General features: G+C 36.7%; 3 protein-coding genes across 3 annotated transcripts in view; all 3 read left to right on the top strand.

Annotated features, from left to right (window-relative positions):
* Window positions 1-1,760, top strand: part of LOC103509435 (glutamate receptor ionotropic, kainate 2-like) — a 29,342-nt gene extending 27,582 nt beyond the window's left edge. The window contains exon 15 of the mRNA XM_026823773.1: window positions 1,629-1,760. Within this exon, the coding sequence (XP_026679574.1) occupies window positions 1,629-1,643 (15 nt within the window). The 3' untranslated portion in view covers window positions 1,644-1,760. The remainder of the gene's footprint in view (window positions 1-1,628) is intronic.
* The window catches only part of LOC113467543 (glutamate receptor ionotropic, kainate 2-like), a 25,394-nt gene extending 18,342 nt beyond the window's left edge, over window positions 1-7,052 (top strand). Inside the window, exons 2-4 of the mRNA XM_026823775.1 lie at window positions 2,571-2,686; window positions 5,780-5,929; window positions 6,464-7,052. Coding sequence (XP_026679576.1) covers window positions 2,571-2,686; window positions 5,780-5,929; window positions 6,464-6,637 — 440 coding nt within the window. The 3' untranslated portion in view covers window positions 6,638-7,052. The remainder of the gene's footprint in view (window positions 1-2,570; window positions 2,687-5,779; window positions 5,930-6,463) is intronic.
* The window catches only part of LOC103509434 (1-phosphatidylinositol 4,5-bisphosphate phosphodiesterase), a 26,765-nt gene extending 8,363 nt beyond the window's left edge, over window positions 1-18,402 (top strand). The window contains exons 5-9 of the mRNA XM_026823774.1: window positions 15,360-15,453; window positions 15,838-16,117; window positions 16,868-17,056; window positions 17,393-17,568; window positions 18,151-18,402. Of these exons, the coding sequence (XP_026679575.1) occupies window positions 15,360-15,453; window positions 15,838-16,117; window positions 16,868-17,056; window positions 17,393-17,568; window positions 18,151-18,387 (976 nt within the window). The 3' untranslated portion in view covers window positions 18,388-18,402. The remainder of the gene's footprint in view (window positions 1-15,359; window positions 15,454-15,837; window positions 16,118-16,867; window positions 17,057-17,392; window positions 17,569-18,150) is intronic.

Here is an 18,402-nt window from a genome sequence, read left to right as displayed (position 1 = left end):
CCGGATCATCCAAAACCAAACACTACAGCTGTAGACAACTTTAGTACAGTTTGTCATTTGCCCGTTGGAAAAGAGGAACAATATTGCAGTTATAATCTGTAAAATTTTCTTCTCTTCTTTCGTTTTCTTCTTTTTTTCTCCTTCTACCACAGATAGTATTTTATTTTTTTAAACATGTGATGTAAAATTTTGGCCTGGAACACTCGGGGTTTCCATTCTTCAGCGAATTCAGCTTATTTACATTTTCAATAGACTCGTCTTCTTCTTCTTTCGTTTTCTTATTTTTTCTCCTTCTACCACAGATATTATTTTATTTTATTATTATTATTGTTATTATTTTTTTAAAAAACATGTGATGTAAAATTTTGGCCTGGAACTAACACACGGGGTTTCCATTCTTCAGCGAATTCAGCTTATTTACATTTTCAATAGACTCAATTTCAATGGAAAATGTATTTTTGTTTATTTCCTAGATGTAAATTTCGCCCGATATCAAGCAACGCCTTGCACAATGTAAAGCAAGTAGGGCGACCCGGGGTGAATGGGTCCATAGAGCAATGCGATTGGCACACTGGAAGAGGTACTATGGAGAGCTAAAAGAAGAGTATTTGAGTCTCCGTAAACACGATATTGTCTAACCTACACAAATCATCACAACCTGGAACTAAAAAGATACAAATTGAATTTTTCTGAGCATTCTTATGCCTCTTGCACCTCTGAGCTAAATCACCGTTGAAATCAATAACAGCACGTCCCTTCCTCCTATACAAACGATTTTTTTTTCTCCGCTTGTTGTCGCTTGTTGAACTATTCTTATGCCTCTTGCACCTCTGAGCTAAATCACCGTTGAAATCAATAACAGCACGTCCCTTCCTCCTATACAAACGATTTTTTTTTTCTCCGCTTGTTGTCGCTTGTTGAACATTTGTCGTATTTTGTTGTTGTGCATGGTACTATTTATCTATGTCTTCTCTCTATGACGTTAACAATTTCTCTCCAGTACTGTCGCTAAGCTCTACAATACTGTGTGTTAACAAGTTTGAATTCCCTCGGGGAATGTCTCCTAGAAGTATGTTTTCTCATTTCATTTTTACTCCAGCACTTTACCTCCACTTTACATTTAAAAATTAATATGCAAAATAAAACTTCGTTCAGTTTTACAAAATTGGTACCGTTTGGTTTAAAAACAGTGGCGTTACTTGTTGAGTTACTGGAGCATTCAATTGGAAAATTGGAACTACTCTCAACACTACCGCAATCGTCTTTGCCTGAACTAAACATTCAACACGAAGTGCATTTTGAAAACAGAGATATTTACTGTTAGACACATATTCGTAGAGCTAGTGGTGACAGTACGATTGAATCAAATTCTCTCCCATAATCTCTTAATTCAACTCATACTCATAAAGGAAGCCCGGAAGGAATGCAACCCCCCAGTTTCACCTCCTCCCCCTGTTGAACGTTTTGTACAATCTGCATGATCGGCACTGCACAGAGAACATTAAATGATTTATGTTCCCACATTAACGTTAATGCTGTGCAACCCCTATCTCACCCTGTAACAAGACCATTATGTTAACATAATAACCTGTGGTTGACTATCCTTCGAATGCACGTGTTCTTTACAGGGTGACACCATATGAATGGAACAGTCATCATCCGTGCAATCGAGATACCGATTATCTAGAAAATAGTTTGACTATGACCAATTTAATATGGCACAATTGTGGATCTCTAATGCAGCAAGGATCTGACGTAGCCCCTCAGTAAGCTGTCTGTCTGTAAACAAAATATCTCGAGAACGGTAAGAGCTAGAGACTTGAAATTTGGTATGTAGATGTCAAATGTGACAAGGATGCAAGACGAAACTTTTGGTTCAGATAGGTGCTGCGGTTGGCGGTATTTTGACCGCTTTTTGGCGGTTTTTGATTGTTTTTTTTTTGCGGTTTTCAGCTATACCTACCGACTAAACGGTTAGAGATATCGTAAAAGTTTGGCTATAAGAACAAGAACTCCCAAAATAAGCATCATTCAATAGGATGAGGAAAGTCGTGTGACGTTCACACCAGATTTTTTTAGAGTAGAAATATGCCTTCTTCATGGAATCCACGGGAATTGAGTACGAAGTGGAAAAGAACTGCGATCTCATGCAAGTGGGAGGTCTGCTTGATTCTAAAGGATATGGAATTGCTATGCCCACCAGTAAGTTTTTAGCAAAATTCTCTTTCGGAGTGCTTTTTTTAGAGTAGATCTCTTATGAGCTAACACCCCATTTTTTGAACAAACATTCTCGCTCTCACGTCAAACTGAAATAAATTTTAGACCATCTGATGTTAGGAACTGATGCTTCAGTGCAGCTTTAGAGCCAGTATTTTGTTCATAAATATGGCCCCAAGATCAAAATTCTCTCTAGAGATTAGCTTTCTTAGGGAACAAATAGGAGTGTTCCTACAGGGTTACAAGAAAATATTAATGTATTAAATGTATTATAATCCCTCCAAACCCCCAAATCGGAAAATATTTGGAAACATCCGTTATTTTAGTATCCCATTTTTTTCTTTCCCTTTTAGATTCACCTCACAGGTCGACAGTCAGTGGAGCAGTATTGCGATTACAGGAATCAGGGAAGCTGAGGGATTTGAAGAACAAGCACTGGAAGGAACATAATCAGACCGTAAAATGCGAGGTAACTTTTTCTCAAGGCTTTAATGACAGGATTCTTACAGTGTGAGCTTTTCCACCCAACCAATGATCGTCTTCAGGCTAAGTTTATTGGCGGGATAGAAAATGGGGGGAAAAAGAGATTAGGTAGTCCAGTCAAGAAAGATTGAGATAATTTGTACCGCGAACATTATAAATTATAGGTAGTTATGTATATTGTCTTTTTGTGTAAAAGGAGAGGAAGGATTTTCTTCTTCGTCTTTTTCATCTTCTCTCCTCCTCCTCCTCCTCCTCCTCCTCCTCCTACTCTTCTTCTTCTTCTTCTTCTGTATTGGTTTATTTTTACTGTATTAGCTTTAAGTTAGGGACTTACAGTACAAATGGGTAGACCCTTTTTACTTTTTACTCTTACAATATTTTTTTTTTTTTTTTTTTTTTTTTTACTTGGCTTTTTGTTTTTTGAAAAAGGAGGTCCATGATGAAAATTTAAATAAATTTGCTCATTGCGCCCCATTGGGCCACCGGGGGCCCTGGGGCACTAGTATTTTCTTTACTACAGTTTACTGGACTACTAGTCTACCTGCAGCTGTTCTTACTTACTTAAGGCTTTGTTTGATGTCTTTCTTAATCAAGGAAACGTCTAGAAAACGCTTTTCTTGTTACAAAGCAATTACTTCCCCAACCCAACTCATTTTACCTCTCCCTTACACCTCACCGCTCACTCTCAGTTTCTTCTACGAGTTTTCTTTCAATTTATAAAAGTCTTCTCTGTTCTAATCCAAATTAATTGAAAAGCTAAGGGGTGCCAGCGTACGGTGAAGGCTTAATCCATCCATACGTTCTGAGTTTTCTTCCATTGCATTCATCACTCTCATGATTAAGAACTGAATACCATCCAAAAAAGACATTTTTTTTTTTTTTTTTTTTTATTGAGAACAGATAGGTAGGTAAAATTAAGACAAAAGACACCAAAAATAAACACAATCAAAAAATTGGATTAGGTATCGATTAAACTGGAACAGTCTAAATCGAGGAACTCGCTGTCAATACAATGTCAATATCGCTTATCACAGATTATATTATTGTAGATTATTATATTATTATAGATTTAAGTTTTAGTTACCACATTGTATTAAATATTTGCACAAATTTTGTACAAATAAAATTGATTGATTGATACAAAACCAAAACTAACACACATGTAATTAAATAGCTCGTTAAACGTAACAAACAAACAAACTAACACACATTCGGTGATGTTTACAGAAATAACCAAAACTGCTATCGTCAGCAAAAGTGAGAGTACCCATATATTATGTCTGGAAGGAGAAATGAGGATAATAAATAATAGCTAAACGGGCACGTATAGTTCATAGCTCATAAATAAAATTGGTTATTGGTACTTATTAGGTACCTACCTAGTTTTTTTTTTTTTTTAGCCAAAACCAAATGTCAGCCCAAAGGAGTCTAGGGCTGATTGGGAGGCTGACGAAAAATGCCGACCCCGTCTGAGCATGGGAAAAGGTGAAGAAGAAGAAGAGAGAAAAACCAACCTGAGTGGGGACGCGATAAATACTAACCACACATTCAGATACTAACCACGCGCAACGTTGCTTAACTTCAGTGATCCAATATATTATTAGATTTTAGTGATCCAATGGAAACCGGTCTCGAAACTGCTTTTTCAAATTTCCGAATCTCAAATAATTTTGCGCTAAAACTCGCTATCGGCAAAATACAAAACTAGGTACTACCCATCCTAAAAACATCACACATCATTCATACATTTTGCGTTCGCTCTGTTAGCTAGCTTCACACTAGTGGGGTTTTATGAAATCTCTCATCTCATCTCTGCTCTGGGCTGTGGGCTGTTCTGCTTCTGTCTGTCCCTTCCAGTTAATCTTATCAGTTGTGATAATAGGATTGGAAAATGTTTTCCGTGATGGATACCCTACAAGTGAGTTAGGCTCTGATGATACTCAGAAAACAGTTCAGTCTGAATAAAATTTAGGAGGAGGCCAGATCACAACGGACTGAAATGTAGCTGAAATCAAGTGGAAATAATCTACTGGGGTAGGTAAGTAAATAAAACATCCATTTATTTTTCACTGTTTGATCTGTGGATACTGTGTATCTGCCTACGGCTGTTGTTGAAGATGTGCGTGTTTTCCATTCTATTATTTATTCATTCTCACCTCACAGATTTTATTTTACAAGGGAGTCTGATGGATATCTGCTTCATATCACATAAAGATACACAATCTTTACTGTAGATTTCAGTCCAAATCTCTTCTTGTGCCAATGCCAATATCAAAACCAAATACTTAAGTATTGCTTTCACACTTGAAATTAGAAGGGATAAAAAAATATGGAATTGTAAACTAGAAATGCCATCCTTTTTTTATATTCCTACCTTTGTATCAAAAACCCTTTCTATAGTGGCACCTAGAAATGTCCTGAAAAATTGCAGATCTACATCTACGTAAAATATAAAATAGTCCCCAAGATATTTGGAAATCACAAAACAGGATATCCCTACCTAAGTATCTATTGAAGAAAAAAGTCATTACATAACAGGTCAGTTGTAAGAAGCTCATAAAAGCTTTCAAAATTTTGATTGACACTAAGATTTTACCTGCACTTTTTTCTGGGACTTTGAGCTTGTGTTCCATTATAATGTAAATAATAATAATAATAATAATAATAATAATAATAATAATAATAATATTACAATAGTAATAAAAAGGTATAAGGGACGTATTGTATTCGCTTCGGTGTCGTCTGAGAAAGTTTTAGATAACCCTTCAGTCGATCATTTAAGACCGGTTTTAGCGTCATCTATGTTAAGCTACGCCGAGCAAGGCCAATAAATGGATGGGTGACTTAAACCTTATATTGGGAATAAAGGGAGAACGGGCTCTAGTCTTGATTTTAAATCATTACATGAAAGTAAAATCAAATCAAGAATGATAATAAACTGAATATTAAACAAATTAGGTAGGTACATATGTAGGTACTAATTTTCTTTAATCACGATCGAATAAACTACGGGCTAAAAAATTCCCGGAGGGACGGACCCAGCTTGTTTTTTGAAGATTCATTTCCTTTCTGTTTACAGAAAGATGAGGATGAGACGGATAATCCAGAGTTAGGTATAGACAACGTGGGTGGTGTGTTTGTCGTTCTGATAGCCGGGTGTGGAGTCTCCTTTCTCTTCTCTCTGCTGGAATTCTTGTGGAATGTGCGCAAGGTGGCTGTCGAAGAAAAGGTAAATATTATTTTAACCTAGACATATTTCTTGGAGATGGAGGTATTATTATTAAATGCCTACCAACTGATATAAGTTCCTCCTACCCAAGTAATTACAGAATTTATTACCTAAATTACATACTTGAATATTTGGCTATACAGAAGCAGCACATTGCATAGTTATGGAGTTTTCAGGAGCTTACAATGATGATGATGTCAGCTTTTCGTGCTGTTATTTTACTGGTAATATAAGCATTAAGCACAGAGGAGCTTACAAAACGTAACTTCGACTCGACTAGTAGGTACCTACCTACCTAGGTACCTACCAAAGATAAAAAAAAATATCTATATTAGTGGGTGCCTACATCCCACCCAATCTAAAAACTGGTACCTAGATAATGTTCTTACCATTTAATAGGGGAGCTCCCGATAAATTGCCCTAAAGCTATTACACATTGCCTTGGAAAATTGCTGTGACACCCCAATGAAATTTTTCTTCGTTGAATCATTTATTTTTATTTCTTTTTTACTTTCCTGCTTTCTTTATTTTCAGTTATCTCCGTACGAAGCGTTTATGTTGGAGCTGAAATTCGCCATCCGATGTTACGGGACTTCAAAACCAGTACGAAGGAAAGCATCAACACCCTCTCTTAAATCCAACTCACTGGCCAATCTTGATTTATTTAACAACAAAATGAATATGATCAATTACAATAGTACTCGATAAATACAATTCCAATTCAAATACAGTCGAACCTGTCTAATTAGGAATCCAAGGGACCGACCATTTTTCCCCCATTTATCCAGGTTTTCCAATTACAATTTTATTACAAAAGAAGGGGACACGATTTTTCCCCGGTTATTCAGGTTTCCCATTTAGACGGGTCCCAATTAGCCACGTTCAACTGTACAAGAAATAAATAAACTAAAGTTTACCTGATAATAATTTGTTAACATATCAATATATTTATATTTTATTCTTCTACATTCTAATTTTAGTATTTTAGGGAGGTCCCTAAGTACCTATCTAAAATAAAAATAAATAAATATCTAATAATAAATAAGATAATATAATTGATAGGTGGACTATAGGTTTATGTTGTCCAGTTGTCATGATTGTTGACTTTTGAAAATACTCGGAGATCATTCTGAAACCATCTCCGCGGTCAAGACAATCATTTCAAAATGAATCCGTATTTCCGAACCTAAATACAAGGAGAATAATAATAATAATAATAATAATAATAATAATAATAATAATAAAATGGTCTGATTATTTATTTACTCGGTAAGTTTATATTACACATCTTGGTATTCTGCCTCTTTTGGATACACAAATGTCAAAAGAAAAAATACTGCAAGACAGTGTAAGAATAACCACAGTTAAATTTCAATTCCAACTCTATTCTCAATTCCAGAACACACCTAGTGCTCCATAATGACAAAGAAGTTCGAGTTCAACTGGCACATTCCTGTGCCACAACCCTTGCTGGATGGGTGTGTGTTTGACCGCTGGAATGAAGACAAAGATTCCAGTGACCTGGAACCGAACTGTGTATTCAAAGTTGACACCTATGGGTTCTTCATATTCTGGAAGAGCGAAAACAGGGTGAGAATAATTCCCATTTTTGTTTAATTTTGTTTTATCTCTTTACCTATTCATTTATCATTAAAAAATAAATAAATTAAAATGGCCCCTGCTCTTGAGCTAGGAGCTTGGTGCCTATCAACCTGATGAAATTTCTATAATAAAATAATAATAATAAATAGGTAACTGATTTAGTATATAAGCAAATAAAAAGGTATTTAAAATGAATCTGTTGGTTTTGAAATATGCATAATTTTATTGTTGTGCAAAACTGTTCATCAGAAGACAGGAATGTGTTCATACCCTTACTTCATATAGGTTTTATGGGTACATAAGTAGCTACCTACTTACCTACCCATAAAAGCTTGAAAAATTAATTTGACAGGCCCTGTGATTGTAAAGGGATGTTTCACCCCTATCCTATTATCCAATGTTCTCTACTTGAGTACCTTACAGATATTTCTCTAATTTAAGCAGGATAAACAAGGTATATTCTATCCTAATCTATTCTATTCTCTTCCATCATGTTTCAGGATGGAGATGTCATTGAGTTGTGTCAAGTCAGTGACATTAGAGCTGGTGGGGTACCCAAGGTAATATAAAATCAATGAAATGTTACAAGGTAAAACCCCTATTTTTTTTTTAAGTTCAATGTTATTGTCCCAGTAATTAACCTAAATATAAAGTAAAAACAAGAGAGGGTGAGGGCAGTTGCTAATCTGTGGGTGTGGTACACATTTTTCATTATATCATGTACTAGACACCCAAACTAGACAGCATGATTTATGTTTTTAACAAATTGTACAAAAAAGTCCACAATAGGCCCAAAACATTTACGTAAGTTTACTTTCCCTGGAAGCAATGGTATGCTTTGTGTAGGCAGTGTATAACATCTGATGAAAAAAGTATGCCATCTAGTTGCTTTGATGCACTCTATGTTATTTATGCTACTTCTTTCCAGCCCTTCCTTTGATATGTAATGCCACTTTTGTCTAGACTAGGCATTGTATAGCATCCTATTTTTTTATATTGTAATTGACACCATTTTTTTCCCCGTCTTCAGGACCAGAAGATTATGAACCAGGTGTAACTGAGGATTAAAGAAATGAAATTGATAACTAAAATTGGCATCCTGCTAATTGTAAAAGGTATTGTTTCACTTCTTTTAATCCAGGGTTTAATTTAGGTAATAAATAGATAGTCAAAACTAGGGACCACGGTTCTTTTCCTTAGTTAAATATCTAAATACAGGATCTTTTATCTAATTGGTGGAATGCCGAAAACAGTCGAAATTCCACCAATGAGATAAGAGAGTGGTTAAGTTTCAACTAAGCGAAATATAACTATGGCTCCCCAGAGTAAGCAATAGTCAGCGTATTTTATTTCTATTTTCAGGAACCGTTCAACTATTGAAGCGTTTATTCTTTAAGTTCTGAATTTTTTAAATACTCGTACAGCCTGTATAAAGTCTTTATCTACTTCTGGATATAATTTTACGTTCCTTTATTATTTGTTGACATTTTGTTTGGTTGGAATATTGCATGTTATTATCTATCTGTTGTTTTTCTTTAGACCTGGCAAGAGGGGCTGCGCAAAATTACTCACAACAATAAAATGAACAATGTATGTCCCCGTACTAATCTCATGAAACAGTGAGTTTTTTTATATTATTTTTCCTTACATGTTTTGTGATCTTGGGATTTAGATGTAAACGTAACTTGTCTTGTAAATGTACTATGTTCTGGGTGTCCACAAATAAGCAACAGCAATAGTGTCCAAAATTAGTTCTAATCTGTATCTGTACGAAATTTGTTTTGTGCATTTATTTGGGAAATTTTCTTGAAGTTAGTACCTTAGGCCATTTATGTTTAGTAACAAATTTGTTTTAGCTATCAAGTAGTGTTTATCTGCTACTTACTGTTTCAGTTCAAAGTAGTTTAAAATGTATTTTCGATAAGATAATCGTATTCATGTTGCGTAGCTCTCTAGCTGGAGTAGGTATTGTTTAGTGTTGTAAGACTAAGACTGATCTAGAAAAAAAAAGGTAATCTTGGGAAATTTTCTTGAAGTTAGTACCTTAGGCCATTTATGTTTAGTAACAAATTTGTTTTAGCTATCAAGTAGTGTTTATCTGCTACGTACTGTTTCAGTTCAAAGTAGTTTAAAATGTATTTTCGATGAGATAATCGTATTCATGTTGCGTAGCTTGTCTAGTGTTGTAAGACTAAGACTGATCTAGAAAAAAAAGGTAATCTCGCTTCGTGGTAAAAAATATACCCCAGGGTTCAGTGGTAGAAAAAAAAAATCCTCAACTAGTGGTTACCTTCCACTCAATCGTCCACTATTGTTATTATGCTCACGTGTGACACCCTCAACACTTAAATTTCACTAAAAGTTAGATACAAGATGAACAATATGCTAATACTACTCCCAGGTCTACAGTCTCATGTCATCTTTATGTTGATCCATTTTAAGACAATTTTCATGCATCTGCGCATGCGTAGAAGCCCAAACTGCCTGTCAACATGAAACTGTAGACTTGAGCGTTAGAGATAATAGGATTGGAAAATGTTTTCCGTGATGGATACCCTACAAGTGAGTTAGGCTCTGATGATACTCAGAAAACAGTTCAGTCTGAATAAAATTTAGGAGGAGGCCAGATCACAACGGACTGAAATGTAGCTGAAATCAAGTGGAAATAATCTACTGGGGTAGGTAAGTAAATAAAACATCCATTTATTTTTCACTGTTTGATCTGTGGATACTGTGTATCTGCCTACGGCTGTTGTTGAAGATGTGCGTGTTTTCCATTCTATTATTTATTCATTCTCACCTCACAGATTTTATTTTACAAGGGAGTCTGATGGATATCTGCTTCATATCACATAAAGATACACAATCTTTACTGTAGATTTCAGTCCAAATCTCTTCTTGTGCCAATGCCAATATCAAAACCAAATACTTAAGTATTGCTTTCACACTTGAAATTAGAAGGGATAAAAAAATATGGAATTGTAAACTAGAAATGCCATCCTTTTTTTATATTCCTACCTTTGTATCAAAAACCCTTTCTATAGTGGCACCTAGAAATGTCCTGAAAAATTGCAGATCTACATCTACGTAAAATATAAAATAGTCCCCAAGATATTTGGAAATCACAAAACACTTGCGAGCCGGGAGTGCCCCTGCCCCCACCTAGTCTGCTGAAGAGGAAGATCCTGATCAAGAACAAGCGATTGAAGCAGGAAGTGGAGAAACGAGAACTGGAGTTGTTTCGACAAGGTAATGTAGAAAAGGAGTCTATTCGCACATCGAAGCGTTTACCCCTTCATGCGAGTTTAATTACAGGAACCCATTATTACTCACGGGAAAGCTATGTGTACCGATATCCTATTCAAGGTAAATAATTCAATAGGAAAGATCCTTCTTCTTTTCACTGTAGCTTTAATAGTTAATGTCATATTAGCACTATAAGATCTTTTTATAGACCCACTTGTCTTATGTGACTAGCAGAACTCTTTGTTGATGAGAGCCAAAAGCTTCATATTAAATAAGCTTGATCAAAAGCAATGTAATCGGCTGTGAAGGCGATTGCATGCCCAGATGGTCACCTATCCGAATGCTAACCACACGCAACGTTGCTTAACTTCAGCGATTCATTGCTTGCAATCATGGGATATTTGGACAGGATAACTCGGTTCACAAGGGAAACCCCATACCAGAAATGGTGACAGCGGGGTATCATCATCAAACAGGATAACCATATATCCTATTCTCACGATTTCAGGATGTCATCTACGCTCTCCGAGACACGGCTTTCGTGACGTCAGATTTCCCCGTGATTCTGTCCTTCGAAAATCACTGCTGCAAAACGCAGCAGTACAAGCTGGCCAAATATTGTGATGAAATCCTGGGCGATCTTCTCCTGAAGGAATGTCTCCCGGATTATCCTTGCGAGCCGGGAGTGCCCCTGCCCCCACCTAGTCTGCTGAAGAGGAAGATCCTGATCAAGAACAAGCGATTGAAGCAGGAAGTGGAAAAACGAGAACTGGAGTTGTTTCGACAAGGTAATGTAGACAAGGGGTCTACAGTCTATTTTTTTTAATAGATAAATTTAAATTGGAAAAAGAACTTCCTCCACAGCAAGACCTAACAGCAAGGTCTGAGGAGAGAAAAGCCGACCATTCTTCAAGAATGAAGATATATAATAATAGTAATAGACTCTCGAGTGGAAGGTAACCACTAGGCAAGGTTAACGCCGGAGGCGTTTTCTACCACCTAACCCTTAGAGCTCCATTATTATGTGGTCAAAATCTCAAATAAATGATAAAATTCCATGCCTCGGCTGGGATCGAACCCACGCCCTCCTGTTTACCAGGCGAGCGTCTTGACCACTATGCTACCGAGGCAGAAGAGAAGGCAGAAACAACCATAGAGTTAAGAATTCCGTGGTTCTTTGAGGCCGAAACAAAATATTGAAAAAAAGACCATCCTCAGTGGTGTAGTGGTAGTGGTTAATTGCGGTGGACTTCGGATCTGGAGGTTAATAGTTCGAGTCCAAGTCAAGTCATAAAATTTATCAAGGTGTATTAAAGTGGGGAAGAACATTTGTGGCAACCATTTAAGTGTGCTTAACACGGTTAGAATCCCTCATTTTTATATAGAAAGTATGGTGAATTATTTCCCTGATTACAAGGAGGTTGGTGGTTCAAGTCCAAGTCAAGTCATGAAATTCATAGTAGTATATTAAGCGGGGAACGACATTTGTGACAGGCATTTATGCTTAACACAATTAAAATTCCTTACCTTATTTCCAGGTCAATTTGTGATTGAGGATGAGGAGAAAGAGGATGCCACAGCCGCCATTCCTGTTCCTGAAGAGAAGAAAGATGAACCTGAGCCGGAAGCTGATGCTCCTCCACCTATCCAATATACGGGTTCTACCACCAATGTACATCCGTGGCTTAGTTCCATGGTTAACTATGCCCAGCCAATCAAATTCCAAGGTAACTTCATAGTCAGATTCTAACAGTAAATGGAAATTAGTACCTACCTATCTGCTTCAGATAGTTATTTTAACTTGGGTTACTTAACTATAACAAAGTTTCACTTGGTAACAATGTAGTAAAAATTGATAAGTCTTAGAAAGAAGTTTGGGAGTTATTGTGGTTATACTTTTTTTTTTTTTTATCAGTTCGTTTTTACGGTATTAATCGGGGTCCGTGAATCCAGTCAGTGTTTTCCATTCAGCTCTATTTTGCCATTCGTTCCCTGTTAGTCTTTTCCTAATTTTACATTATTTTCCCAATTTTGCACTCCATCATATCTTTGTTATTATGCAGGATTTGACGTGGCTGAGCAGAAGAACATCCATCACAATATGAGTTCGTTCGCGGAAACAGCGGGTCTTGGCTATCTGAAATCTCAGGCTATCGAGTTTGTCAACTATAACAAGCGACAGATGAGTCGAATTTATCCCAAAGGAACGCGCGCTGATTCTTCTAACTATATGCCTCAGGTAAAATATGGGGTTTTAATAGTTATTTTGAGGGTTTCCGATAGTAATACAAACATTTAGCCCAGCAATCTAAACAAGTTCTCGTATATTTCCCATATTTTATCTCATATTGCTACCTCTTATTTCCCATTTATCATATATCTTTCTCACTGACGGCATTACGTCACAGGTCGCTACTCGATTTAAGTAGCTACTCAATTGTTCTCACGAGGCTGAGCGCACCTCGAACTCCAAGTAAAGAGCAGAAAATATATCGACTCTGCTGGGAATCGAACCCGGAGTGCAAGTCTTGCTTGATACCCTCTAGGCTACGGAGATTGCTTATAAAACCTTTTCATATTTCAGTTGAAGATCTGAAGTTTGAGAGCATCACGTTGGAGTCTTTGCGAAATGAGAAAGGCTTTCAGAAGTTCCATCGCAAGCAGCAGAAAGATTTGGACACCCTACAGAAGAAACATTTGAAAGAAAAGGCAGCCGTGCAAAAAACTCAGACAGCGACCATTGATAAAATTATCAAGGGAAAAAGGTAAGATATTGATTTACTGAATGTTGTATCATTTGATTCATTAGTCATGATTAGTCGCTAATGTTTTCCAGTAAGTTTTTGGGAGTAATCTTGAGATTTCCAGAGACATTTAGTATGCACTATGGATAATTGAATAGGTATGGCCATTAAATAACGGATTCTCCACAGTCCAAGTTCAATGGAACTTCTAATAGATTTTGGGTAGGAAAAAATTGGATGGAGGTGTATCCATATATCCTGTAGATACTTGGACATAATGTTCTATGTGTGTTATTGAGGTGACACTCCCTTGCAAAATTTTGCGGTTTAGGTTTAACATTATTTTTCATTTCCATATACGTTATTAGAAGTTATTATGTCAGGTATGTTATTTTTGCCTGAATAGGAATGTACGTCTTGCACAGTGCAAGGTGCATCATGCAGTGTCAGGGCATGACAATAATAGGTCTCATTAGAATTTCAAATGAAGCAAACAAACGTTTAAGCAAATTGAGCAACACTTGTCATAACAGCGATTCTTGGTACCGTGCTAAAATTTGACAGAGCCATAACTCATGTCTATGAGAAACTCTATATGCCAATCCCATCTTTTCTTTTTTTTTCAATTTCATTTGTTTGGCATATTAAATAGGTACATATGATGGGTACAATACATGTTTAATTTTAATAGTCCAATGATGATCTCGGTTAGTATATTATTTTGTATTGTTTTTTGATATCAAACTACCCACATTAAGAGACACTTGTGTGTCGTCTTGTCTTGTGCGTTAGTTTGCATTTTCCATTAATACAATTTCCTTATTTTCCTGTGATCATCATTGCTACTGTTGAAATATGTATGATGAATGAAAAATACGAAGATGAAAAATGTATTTGATTATCCCATGTATTTGACAGGCATGGCTAGATGGTTTGAGAAAAATAACGCACAACGTGAAGGCAAACAATGTTTGTCCTATGACTTGTTTGAAAAAACAGTAAGTGTGATCATGACTGTTGAATGTGTTTCATAAATGTATGCATGTTTCAAGTTCGCATGGATTTGCCGAAGCTCTCGGCATATTTTGACATCTTTTTGTATTTTCATAATATATTTGCTCGTGATTTCTTTTTTTGTCACAAGATAATTTTAAGTTATTCGTAGATTTTCAGGACTCTGCTGTTTTTGACTAGAATATTTTTTTTAAATTCTCAAGTTTAAGAATGATGAATATAGAAATTAGAGATTCATTTTATTTTACTTCTAGTTTATTAGAATAGAACTTATCTAGTCTTAATCTTTTTACATTATACGAATATTATAGGCATTACTTACTGATTCGATCTGGAAGGAAGTAATGAATGTAAAGATTTTTTGGTTGTAACTGAGGATTAAAGAAATGAAATTGATAACTAAAATTGGCATCCTGCTAATTGTAAAAGGTATTGTTTCACTTCTTTTAATCCGGGGTTTAATTTAGGTAATAAATAGATAGTCAAAACTAGGGACCACGGTTCTTTTCCTTGGCACCATTCCTGGCCGCTCAACCCGCTAAAAAACCTCCCCGCTCTTCTTTCTTGGTCCCGGAACTTTTCTGTTATGACTTCGGGAAAAAAGGGTTGATTGGGGGTTTAAAATCCCTTGGCGCCCAGCAATAATATCTGTACTCTCCTTAAGTTCAAAGTTTATTCACGGATAGTTTTGAAAGTACGAATGTTATGTGTGTGTCATTGTGTATAGAATTTTTTTCCTGTCGCAAAATTGATTAGTTGGCTAAGAAAGTGCGGAGGCTTAACTTATTTTATTAATTTGCCTATTTTTTTCCCCTGGTTTGCAGATGTGTTGAGCTGGATTGTTGGGATGGGAAGGGAGAAGATGAGGAACCCATTATTACTCACGGGAAAGCTATGTGTACCGATATTCTATTCAAGGTAAATAATTCAATAGGAAAGATCCTTCTTCTTTTCACTGTAGCTTTAATAGTTAATGTCATATTAGCTCTAAAAGATCTTTTTATAGACCCACTTGTCTTATGTGACTAGCAGAACTCTTTGTTGAGAGCCAAAAGCTTCATATTAAATAAGCTTGATCAAAAGCAATGTAATCGGCTGAGAAGGCGATTGCCCAGATGGTCACCTATCCGGATGCTGACCACACGCAACGTTGCTTAACTTCAGCGATTCATTGTTTGCAATCATGGGATATTTGGGCAGGATAAACAGGATAACTCGGTTCACAAGGGAAACCCCATACCAGAAATGGTGACAGCGGGTATCATCAAACAGGATAACCATATCCTATTCTCACGATTTCAGGATGTGATCTACGCTCTCCGAGACACGGCTTTCGTGACGTCAGATTTCCCCGTGATTCTGTCCTTCGAAAATCACTGCTGCAAAACGCAGCAGTACAAGCTGGCCAAATATTGTGATGAAATCCTGGGCGATCTTCTCCTGAAGGAATGTCTCCCGGATTATCCTTGCGAGCCGGGAGTGCCCCTGCCCCCACCTAGTCTGCTGAAGAGGAAGATCCTGATCAAGAACAAGCGATTGAAGCAGGAAGTGGAAAAACGAGAACTGGAGTTGTTTCGACAAGGTAATGTAGACAAGGGGTCTACAGTCTATTTTTTTTAATAGATAAATTTAAATTGGAAAAAGAACTTCCTCCACAGCAAGACCTAACAGCAAGGTCTGAGGAGAGAAAAGCCGACCATTCTTCAAGAATGAAGATATATAATAATAGTAATAGACTCTCGAGTGGAAGGTAACCACTAGGCAAGGTTAACGCCGGAGGCGTTTTCTACCACCTAACCCTTAGAGCTCCATTATTATGTGGTCAAAATCTCAAATAAATGATAAAATTCCATGCCTCGGCTGGGATCGAACCCACGCCCTCCTGTTTACCAGGCGAGCGTCTTGACCACTATGCTACCGAGGCAGAAGAGAAGGCAGAAACAACCATAGAGTTAAGAATTCCGTGGTTCTTTGAGGCCGAAACAAAATATTGAAAAAAAGACCATCCTCAGTGGTGTAGTGGTAGTGGTTAATTGCGGTGGACTTCGGATCTGGAGGTTAATAGTTCGAGTCCAAGTCAAGTCATAAAATTTATCAAGGTGTATTAAAGTGGGGAAGAACATTTGTGGCAACCATTTAAGTGTGCTTAACACGGTTAGAATCCCTCATTTTTATATAGAAAGTATGGTGAATTATTTCCCTGATTACAAGGAGGTTGGTGGTTCAAGTCCAAGTCAAGTCATGAAATTCATAGTAGTATATTAAGCGGGGAACGACATTTGTGACAGGCATTTATGCTTAACACAATTAAAATTCCTTACCTTATTTCCAGGTCAATTTGTGATTGAGGATGAGGAGAAAGAGGATGCCACAGCCGCCATTCCTGTTCCTGAAGAGAAGAAAGATGAACCTGAGCCGGAAGCTGATGCTCCTCCACCTATCCAATATACGGGTTCTACCACCAATGTACATCCGTGGCTTAGTTCCATGGTTAACTATGCCCAGCCAATCAAATTCCAAGGTAACTTCATAGTCAGATTCTAACAGTAAATGGAAATTAGTACCTACCTATCTGCTTCAGATAGTTATTTTAACTTGGGTTACTTAACTATAACAAAGTTTCACTTGGTAACAATGTAGTAAAAATTGATAAGTCTTAGAAAGAAGTTTGGGAGTTATTGTGGTTATACTTTTTTTTTTTTTTATCAGTTCGTTTTTACGGTATTAATCGGGGTCCGTGAATCCAGTCAGTGTTTTCCATTCAGCTCTATTTTGCCATTCGTTCCCTGTTAGTCTTTTCCTAATTTTACATTATTTTCCCAATTTTGCACTCCATCATATCTTTGTTATTATGCAGGATTTGACGTGGCTGAGCAGAAGAACATCCATCACAATATGAGTTCGTTCGCGGAAACAGCGGGTCTTGGCTATCTGAAATCTCAGGCTATCGAGTTTGTCAACTATAACAAGCGACAGATGAGTCGAATTTATCCCAAAGGAACGCGCGCTGATTCTTCTAACTATATGCCTCAGGTAAAATATGGGGTTTTAATAGTTATTTTGAGGGTTTCCGATAGTAATAATAATAATAATAATAATAATAAGGTTTATTTAGTTTCTTCATATATCTCATCGTGTTCCTATAAGTATATGTAAATACTTTTCAGGAACATTTTAGTTGCTTATATCATATCATGATTTGTTCATTTTCTTCTTCTTCCTCTGCGGTTCAAATAGTTAATATAAATAGCATTATTCCCGAGGACAAACTTTCATATTGTAGTTATTCCTATTGGATAAAGTAATTTAATTTCAATCCTAAAATTTAACAATTAGATCTATGAATTGAATTAAATACATAAGTTTAATCTCAAAGGGAGGCCCCGGGAATTGGTCCTAACTGTCATGAGATTTATCCGGTAGGTATTGTTGTAAAGATGTTTCACGTTTAATGTCTTTATATATATAAAAAAAAAATACTTGGTGGACACTTTAATTAACGATTCCTTATTACTCTTCTTTTAGGACTTTAGGTCAGAGATACACGTTTTCATTGTAATTTCCCTCGAACCAAAATGTACGATTCGACCCTTTAAAAATCTTCCAATGTTGTAGGTATTCTGGAACGCAGGCTGTCAAATGGTGTCGCTGAACTTCCAAACCCCTGATTTGCCCATGCAACTCAACCAGGGAAAGTTCGAATACAATGGTAACTGCGGGTATTTGCTGAAACCGGATTTCATGCGTAGGTCGGATCGATCTTTCGATCCTTTTGCGGAATCCCCGGTAGATGGCGTGATTGCTGCCCAGTGCGCAGTACAGGTATGTGTGCTCAAGATGAGGACGAGATAGGGATCAATAACTATC

This window comes from Diaphorina citri, unplaced genomic scaffold (assembly GCF_000475195.1).
Source record: "Diaphorina citri unplaced genomic scaffold, Diaci psyllid genome assembly version 1.1 scaffold498, whole genome shotgun sequence".
Classification (NCBI taxonomy): domain Eukaryota; kingdom Metazoa; phylum Arthropoda; class Insecta; order Hemiptera; family Psyllidae; genus Diaphorina; species Diaphorina citri.
This window is presented reverse-complemented; position numbering and strand designations above follow the sequence as displayed.